Here is a 10000-nt window from a genome sequence, read left to right as displayed (position 1 = left end):
CACACACACACACACACACACACACACTTTGCCTCATCACTCACGGATTCCCGCCGCGGTGACATGAACACACTTTATTTCCAGCGATTAGTTCCTCATTTCGCTCCAATTATCTGTTTATTTGTGCATCACTTGTCTCGTTATGCGCCTCGTCTTGTCATCCCGCACTGGTCACTGCTGCACTCCCTCCCCTCCCCTCTCTCTCTCTCTCTCTCTCTCTCTCTCTCTCTCTCTCTGTGTGTGTGTGTGTGTGTGTGTGTGTGTGTGTGTGTATCGTCATCCTACTTTACTCTACATAAGCTGCATTTTTTAGCCACGTGTGTGAAAAGAACATCTGTTTATACCTGGATCTGTATCACCTCTCAGTTACTCACCTTCCTTCCTTCCCTTCACTCCCAGCAAGACCACCAGCACAACTGAAAGCCGCGGTTGAATACAGAATAGTGAGTCAAGTCGATGATTGATGATTGAAACCTCTAAGACTTTTACCTCCCTCCCTCATCAACACAGGTCCTTGGTAAATAGCGTGATAAAATTATGAACTTTAGAAACTCTCTTTGGTCCTGAGAGAGTTAAGAGATGTGTAGATGGTTAGCGCATATAACAAGGGTGACATAAGCAAAATCCTCAGGGTCAGTAATCAGGATAGGACAAGAAAGAGTGTGTTTAAGCACAATAAAGTTAGATTTTAAGAAAGAGATAGGAAGACACTGGTTCTTAAATAGTGGCAGGTAGATGGAATGGACTCAGTGATCAGGTTGTTAGTGCTGAGTCATTAGGGAGCTTTAAAAGATTAGACAAATTTAAATATGAGGATGATAGATAGGTGGTAATAGGTAGGTATGTTTAATACAGGGACTGCCACGTGTAGGCCTGATGGCTTCTTGCAGCTTCCCTTATGTTCTTATGTACTGAGCTCTCGTCTTACCTTAGAAGCTTTGTGACGTGTGTGTGTGTGTGTGTATATATATAATGTCTATCTTTTTTTTCTTACTTTTCATATCTATATTTGTTTGCGGCTAATGTTTCAGTGCAATGTTTTTTTTTTTTTCTTCAGATACGGTACTGGGTGCGACTAGAAATCTCTCTCTCTCTCTCTCTCTCTCTCTCTCTCTCTCTCTCTCTCTCTCTCTCTCTCTCTCTCTCTTACAATGACAATAAAATTAAATGAAATAGCATGAGTAGTGAGGTTACTGGGTTGGTCCAAAGGCATCTGTACACTCTCTCCACCTGTGCAGTTCAAACAGGTGTGGCATTATTAACCTCCCTTTGAGCTTCGTATGATAGGAAATGTTATGCTATTCGCTGACTGCACCCAAAGTTATCATTACAAGTCAAAAGATTTAAATTGGCGACTTTCTTTTTTTTGTTTTCTTATACACATATATACATTTTTTTTTTTTTTACGGTGTTGACATCCTAGGCTGGCTGGCTCTCTCTCTCTCTCTCTCTCTCTCTCTCTCTCTCTCTCTCTCTCTCTCTCTCTCTCTCTCTCTCTCTCTAACTTCACAACCTCACAACACCAAACCAAACCTAACCTAACCTCACTCCACCAAACTTAAACTCATTCCACCAAATCAAACCTAACCTCACTTCACAAACCTAACCTAACAAAACATAACACAGATCATCCCAGACACAACTAAGGCGGCGCATTCCCGTGACCCAAGAAACCAAGGTAATGACAGCAAGCACCACAACACTCAAGCAAACAGTGGCGGCCAGCGAGCGAGGGACATGAGGCGGTGACGTGAAACAGGACACAGAGACAAGCGGGAAGTGAGATTGAGATGAGGGATCAGACGAGGCGAGGCGAGGGGACAGAAGGAGGTTGTGGGGAGAGGCTGCATGGGTGGGGAGAGACAGGAGAGACAGAAGGGGGTGGCGGGGAGTGACTGGAGGCGGTGGAGGAAGACAGGGAGGGGAGGGGTGGCAGACAAGACGAGGTGGAGAGGATGGAGAGCAGCGGTCGGAGGCAAACAAACAGACAGACACAGAAACAAACAAACAGAGACAGGGACAAGATACCACAAGCCGAGCAAACACAGTTATTGTCCGGTCCATTGGCAGCCTCTATTGTCATCAGAACATCCCATTAACAATCCAAACAAGGCCGTTATCGAGCAAATTACTTGTTACCATTGTTAGCGGAGGCGGGTCTCGTCTCGCCCAGATGCCACGCGCCTGACCGCCAATCCCGCGCCGGCAAACACCGCGGCGGAGAGTAAACAGATAAGTGAATGCCTAAATAAGAAGGGAACGAGGGGACTAGGGGAGAGAAAAGGCCAGATCAAGAATGGTAATTATAGCAGTGACAATATCACCGACAATGGCGGGGACTGTGGTGGTGGTGGTGGTGGTGGTGGTGGTGGTAGTAGTAGTAGTAGTAGTAGTAGTAGTAGTAGTAGTAGTAGTAGTAGTAGTAGTAGTAGTAGTAGAAATAATATTGATGCATTATCATTATTATTATTATTATTATTATTATTATTATTATTATTATTATCAGTAGTAGTAGTAGTAGTAGTAGTAGTAGTAGTAGTAGTAGTAGTAGGAAGAAAAGTGATGGATTAGTAGTAGCAGAGTAAGTATCAGTACATAAGAAGTAGTACATCAAGAGTAGCAGGAGCAGCGGCAGTACAAGCGCACCTAGCAGACTCACTAACAACAGACTAAAACGAACAAAAAGAATAACAAAAACAACCAGAAAATAGCAAAACCACCATCACAACCATCAGCACAACCGTCACCACCACCACCACCACCAACACAACCGTCCCTTCATTATGCATCATGTAAAGTAATGGAAATGCACGTGATAAAAGTTGGGGGCATTATGGAGGAAAAATAGAGCCACGAGGGTACCTGTTTAATTTCATTGTGTGGATGGCAACCCGTGGCGCGCTGGCAGCCGGGGACAGATGCATGCAAATCACGTTACCAGAACTAATTGTGCACCCCAGTTCCCAGTTCTCGCTCCCCGCAGAACTGGGGGCGCCGCCGACCTGGGGACGCTCACTGGGGGCGATACTGGGATGCTAGGATGCTGGTTAACTAGTGATACATTTTCTGCTAATTAAATAGGGTGTTAGTTAACTTTGGGACTAGTTAATTGGTAGAACTAGTTACCTGGGAATTACCTAAGAGGATACTGGGATGATGGTTACCTGTGCACACCTGGCTGGCTAGACAAATATTTTACCAGCTTTAAAGGGTATGTTTATTATTTTGGTGATGATGATTGAGAATACTAGTTAAATGAGAGTACTAGTTACCTGGAGATACTGGGATGCTGGTTACCTGTGCGCACCTGGCTGACTAGTGATACATCTTCTGTTAGTTAAATAGGGTATGTTAGTCAATTTGGGAACTAGTTGATTGGCAGTACTAGTTAACTGGAAATGCTAGTTACCTAGAAATACTATTTATCTGGGAAATATTATTTTTTATGTATGAGCGGCACTGGCCAAAGTCAACAAAAGAACGAAAACGAAAGGTCCATTAAGATGGCGGTCCTAAAAGAAAGGTCAAAATGATAATCTAAAATTGATGTTTTGAAACCTCCCTCTTGAAAGAGTTCAAGTCAAAGGAAGGAGAAAAATATAGAAGCAAACAGGGAGTTCCAGAGTTTACCAAGAAAAGGGATGAATGACTGAGAATACTGGTTAACTCTTGTATTAGAGAGGTGGACAAAACAGGGATGAGAGAAAGAAGAGTTTTGTGCAGCGAGACCGCGGGAGGAGAGGAGGCATGCAGCTAACAAGATCAGAGGAGAAGAGCAGTCAGCGTGAAAGCACTGGTAGATGATAACAAGAAAGGCAACATTGCGGCGATGAGAGAGGCAGAAGACAGTCGGTTAGAGGGGAAAAGTTGATAAGACGAAATGCTTTTGATTCCACCCTGTCTAGAAAGCTGGTTACCTTGGAATACTAGCTACATGGTATACTAGTTAACTAAAAACACTAGTTACCTAAAAATATGCACTAGCTACCACGAAAAAAAACAATTTACTTATAGATATTAGTTTACTTAGAATACTAGTTCCCCGTGGAGGTGGTTACTCATCATACTCTCTGCCACCCTTCCCTTGTGACTGGACACGTTCTGGAATAGATAAAAAAATAAAAATAAATAAATAAATAAAGTAGAATATATAAAAAAAAACTGCATTATTTTTATTTATTTATTTATTTATGTATGTATCTATTTATTTATTCATTCTTTACGTGTCAAGAAAACTGATCGAGAGAGAGAGAGAGAGAGAGAGAGAGAGAGAGAGAGAGAGAGAGAGAGAGAGAGAGAGAGAGAGAGAGAGAGAGAGAGAGAGAGAGAGAGAGAGAGAGAGAGAGAGAGAGAGAGAGAGAAACCTTCCCCACAAAACAACAACAACAACAACAACAACAAAATAAAACACCCCGAAAGAGTTAATCGTTTAAAAGGGTTATTGAGTCATTCACAAGGTTTTCTCACTCACTACCACACCAATTTGTACTGATCCACAACCTTCACTGTTTCTAATCTTCATCTTTCCACTCACGCCTTCCCTTCTCTCGTTCCTCTTCTATCTATGCGCCTGTCTTAACATCCTTCGGTAGCTGTCTTAACCTAACCTAATCTAACCTATCCTAACCTAACTTAACCTAATTTAACTTAACCTAACGTAACCCATCCTAACCTAACCTGACCTAATCCAATCTAACCTAATCTAACCTAACCTGACATACTTGTATCCTAATCTAGTCTAACATAACCTAACATAACCTAATCTAACCTAACTAACCTAACCTAACCTAATTTAACTTGACCTAACGTAACCCAACCTATCCTAACCTAATCTAATCTAACCTAACCTAACATACTCGTATCCTAATCTAATCTAATCTAACTAACATAACCTAACCTAATCTAACTAACATAACCCAACCTAATCTAATCTAATCTAATCCAATCTAACCCAACCTAACCTAACTCAACCTAACCTAACCTAACCCTAACCTAACCTCCCTCCTTTCTTTCACTTTATATTCCTCTCTTTCCCTCTCCCTCCCTCTCTCTCCCTCTCACCCTCCCTCACTATGTAAACTAGTAATATATTCTTTCATCTCCAACTTGTCTTTGTATCTCGTTCGCTATCATTACCGAACTGGTCTCGCCTCGGGGCAGTAAGAGCTTAACCCACACAAAGCCACTAGGAGCGAAAACCCCGGCTTCTTTTTTAGTACTCACGCTCTTAATGCCTCAGGGGGAAGCGGGAGAGGGGGAAGGGGAGGGTGTTCTAGTCTTCTGCAGTTCAATGGGGTATCGTTGGGAGGGATCGTTGAAGGAGAGTTGTTAAGTGATGTGTGTGTGTGTGTGTGTGTGTGTGTGTGTGTGTGTGTGTGTGTGTGTGTGTGTGTGTGTGTGTGTGTGTGTGTGTGTGTGTATTGAATTGCGTTTGTGAAATGTACATACACACAAACTCACATACACATACACACACATGGATAGATAAATAGATGGAGAGAGAGAGAGAGAGAGAGAGAGAGAGAGAGAGAGAGAGAGAGAGAGAGAGAGAGAGAGAGAGAGAGAGAGAGAGAGAGAGAGAGAGAGAGAGAGAGAGAGAGAGAGAGAGAGAGAGAACTATCAAATCAAACACAAAAATCCTCACCAAACAAAATAAAGAAAACAAAAAAAGGAAGAAAAAACAAGAAAAAAAAATAAAAACTCAAAAAAGAAATAAAACAAAAAAAAACGTACAAAATAAAATACCAACCGAGAAATAAAAAGGAAAATATAAACAGAAAAAAAGGAGAGAGAGAGAGAGAGAGAGAGAGAGAGAGAGAGAGAGAGAGAGAGAGAGAGAGAGAGAGAGAGAGAGAGAGAGAGAGAGAGAGAGAGAGAGAGAGAGAGAGAGAGAGAGAGAGAGAGAGAGAGGCAGGTAAGAATGCTCCAGGGTGCAGTAACACACACCTGGCGCCTCATACCTGCTGGGACCACTGCACAGGTGACGCGTGCCCCTCACCTATGCTTACCTTGAGTGTCTTTGTCCTGAGTTCGAATCCCTCGCTAACCTAACCTGACCTGACCTGACATGATCTAACTCTCTCTCTCTCTCTCTCTCTCTCTCTCTCTCTCTCTCTCTCTGATTTTATCCTTCTCCTCCTCTTTCACCTCCTCTTCCTTCTTCTTTTCTTCGTTTTCCTCTTCCTTCTCCTCCTCCTCCTCCCCTCCTCCTTCTTCTTCTTCTTCCCTTATCCTTCTTCTTCTTCTTCTTCTTCTTCTTCTTCTTCTTCTTCTTCTTCTTCTTCTTCTTCTTCTTCATCTTCTTCTTCTGTTCTGCTCTTTTCTTTTCCTCCTCCTCTTCTCCTCTTCTTTTTTTCTTATTTTCTTTTATTACCACACAATCTCTCTCTCTCTCTCTCTCTCTCTCTCTCTCTCTCTCTCTCTCTCTCTCTCTCTCTCTCTCTCTCTCTCTCTCTTTCTCTGTCTGTCTGTCTGTCTTCCATTTAGTTTTCTTTGTTGTTATTGTTGTTGTTGTTGCTATTTTTCTCTTCCTCCTCCTCCTCCTCCTCCTCCTCTTTTTCTTTTCTTCTTCTTTTCTTCTTTTTCTTCGTCTTCCTCCTCCTCCTCCTCCTCCTCCTCCTCCTCCTCCTTCTCCTTCTTCTTCCCCTTCTTCTTCTTTTCTTCTTTTTCTTTTCTTGTTCTTCTTGTTTTTGTTCTTCTTGTTCTTCTTGTTCTTCTTCTATTCTTCTTTTCCTTTTCCTCCTCCTCTTCACCTCTTTTCTTCTTTTCCTCATTACCACACAGTCTCTCTCTCTCTCTCTCTCTCTCTCTCTCTCTCTCTCTCTCTCTCTCTCTCTCTCTCTCTCTCTCTCTCTCCTAAACCACACACACACACACACACACACACACACACACACACACAAAACAAACAAACAAACAAACAAACAAACAAACAAACAAACACACACACACACACACACACACACACACACACACACACACACACACACACACACACACACACACACACACACACACACACAGACACACACTACGTAAACTAATAAGCGTACAGAAGAACGTGACAAAACACACCAAAACTGCACCACACGAGGCAGGGAGGACCACGACGAGACCTTCACAAGCCTATCTCAGCAGGACCGAAGACCACAGATAGCGAAAGACCGTCCCGGGGTGAAGAATAAAAGGGTTGTTTGTGTTAACTGTAAAATGGAATTAAAAAAAAAAAAGTAGAAAAGAAAATGGAGTTATAAGATGTGGTGGTGAAGGAGAGAGAGAGAGAGAGAGAGAGAGAGAGAGAGAGAGAGAGAGAGAGAGAGAGAGAGAGAGAGAGAGAGAGAGAGAGAGAGAGAGAGAGAGAGAGAGAACCCAAAACAAGAAAAAGCGCTCCCCAAAAAATGAAAAATAAAACAAAAAAGAACGAAATTAAACTAAAATAACAAAAAAAAACGGAAAAAAACAAGAATACACAGAGAGAGAGAGAGAGAGAGAGAGAGAGAGAGAGAGAGAGAGAGAGAGAGAGAGAGAGAGAGAGAGAGAGAGGCACCTTCCAACCATCCTACCAGCCAGTCAGTTATATATTCAGCGCGCGTCAGTAAAATCTCTTTATACCGTCGTGGTGATGGTGTGGAGGGAGGCAGGGAGGGAGGCTCGCCCCTGACTCTGATTTATGGTGCTGCGATGGTGAAAGAGAGCGCGAAAATGGTGGTGGTGGCCGCGGTGTTATGGTGTGAGGATACTGGAGATGGTGACAAGAAGGGAGACGGAGGGAGGGAGGGAGGGAGGGAGGGAGGGAGGGAGGGAGGGAGGGTAAGGTAAGAGAAGGAGCGATAGAATTAGTTGTAGTGGTTACTGTTCGTATGTTTTAATTGTTTGTTTCTTGTGTATGTGTGTGTGTGTGTGTGTGTGTGTGTGTGTGTGTGTGTGTGTGTGTGTGTGTGTGTGTGTGTGTGTGTGTGTGTGTGTGTGTGTGTGTGTGTGTTACTACTACTACTACTACTACTACTACTACTACTACTACTACTACTGCTGCTGCTGCTGTTACTACGACTGGTCTGCACAGCCACGTGTAGGCCTAATGGCGCCTTGCACCTTCCCTCATGTTTTTGTGTTCTTGTAGGTTAGTGTTCTTCAACCTTTCCTAAGTCCATGCACCTTCCAAGAGCTTTTGAGAAATTCCTGTACCATAACGCCTTGGATAATTAATTACAAAATAATTACATGAATATCTGACATTTTTTCTAGTTTTAAGACTGAAGATATATATATATATATATATATATATATATATATATATATATATATATATATATATATATATATATATATATATATATATATATATATGAACGTATTCTCTAATCTAAACATAGGAAATAGCTACTCGGTTCTAATTGATTGTTATAATGGTGCTAAACATTTGTATAATGAAACAAAATGCCACATCTCAAACATGTGAGGCGCCAGTTAAGTCGAAGTTTAATATGTCAATAGAATACATCAATTTGTAATACTTTTTTTCGGTTTTACATCCAGTTCCCCTAGTCTATCAGGGCCAGGACGGTGCCTCCTGGCGAAGAACTTTTGATTTGGCATTTGGGAATCTTTAGCTCGAGTGGATGCCCTTCCTACCCCTGGATCGTGGCCACGATTCGAACCCTGAGAACTCCCCGGCCCCCAAAGCGCGTGGTTCTGCTGTACCACGGCGGCCCCAGTTTGTAATACTTTCATCTCAATTCAAATTATTTTTTTTACATGAAGCACAATTTTCTTCTAATAATATCTTTCCTGTGCATCTCACACACACTGGACATGTCATGCGCCCTCCATGTATCTCATTGTTTCCAGGTACCCTTGGAAAAAACTCAAGCATCATGGATTGCACCACGCACCCAGGTTGACTATCACTGCTGCAGATGTTAGCAGACGAGCAAAGGCGTGAGGGAGTTATTACACTAACGCACTCCTTCTCTCCTAATACAGGGCCTCAAATGCTCTGCTGCCACGTGAAGGTCTGATGGCTTCTTGCAGCTTCCCTTGAATTCGTACAAAAGGACGAGGAAAGGCGTGGGGGAATGAACACACTAGCACACTCCCTCTATTTCTGCCCATTACAGATTCCAGTACCCTCCACATTGCCCCGTGCAGGACTGATGGCTTCTTGCAGCTTCTCTTATGTTCTTGTGTTCTTGTGTGTGTTAATGAAAGATGAACAACGGAGTGAGGGAATTAACACACTAAGGCACTCTCTCTTCTTCCACTACAGGTTCCAGCATGTTCTGCTACCACTGCCCTCCCAGCCTGCACCCCGGCACCTCCCCACGCCTCCCGACCCTGGACTTCCCCTACTCCCCAGCACACCCGTGTAAGTACCTGTCCGTGTATCGGGAACTGCCTAACTTACTTACTTAGCAACGTGTTCTTAAAATCTTTCAGTGTCTATTTTGTTTTAACAGGCACTAGTGGGCGTTATTAGGGTTTTCAAGGGTCTTTTCATGGTTCTAGGGACATAATTTAGATTTTCAAGGTCGTTATCATGGTTCAAAGGATGCTTTTAGGGTTTTCATGGATGTTGTCATGTTTCTAGGGACGTTATTAGGGTTTTCAAGAACGTTTTTCATGGTTTTAGGGACATTATCAAAGTTTTTAAAGGATGTTTTTATGTTTCTAGAGACGTCATTATCGTTTTTCATGGTTCTATGGATAATTTAGTGGTTCTGCATCATCAGAGAAAACACAGGCATGAGAGCCCGAATTGGTTATCTCTGTGGCCTGTGGAAGCAGTCCTGATGAGGGAACCAAACGTTTAGGTCAGGTCAGATCAGGTTAGACTAGATCGAATTAAATTAGATCAAGTTAGGTTACGTTGTTCTCTTGTATGTGTATTTCTTTTTTATTATTTATTTATTTATTATTTTTTTTTATGTAGGAGTGGCTGTGGTCAAGGGGAACAAACACTGGATAAAAGAGGGCGCTTAAGTTCGAAACCTTCACAGAAACA

General features: G+C 42.6%; 1 protein-coding gene across 1 annotated transcript in view; it reads left to right on the top strand.

Moving 5' to 3' along the window:
• LOC135112290 (dorsal root ganglia homeobox protein-like) overlaps positions 1-10000 on the top strand; it is an 89310-nt gene that overhangs the window by 40395 nt on the left and 38915 nt on the right. The window contains exon 2 of the mRNA XM_064026597.1: positions 9266-9364. Coding sequence (XP_063882667.1) covers positions 9266-9364 — 99 coding nt within the window. The remainder of the gene's footprint in view (positions 1-9265; positions 9365-10000) is intronic.

This window comes from Scylla paramamosain, chromosome 23 (assembly GCF_035594125.1).
Source record: "Scylla paramamosain isolate STU-SP2022 chromosome 23, ASM3559412v1, whole genome shotgun sequence".
Classification (NCBI taxonomy): domain Eukaryota; kingdom Metazoa; phylum Arthropoda; class Malacostraca; order Decapoda; family Portunidae; genus Scylla; species Scylla paramamosain.
Note: the sequence above shows the minus strand (reverse complement) of the source record. Positions and strands in the feature narration are given on the sequence as shown.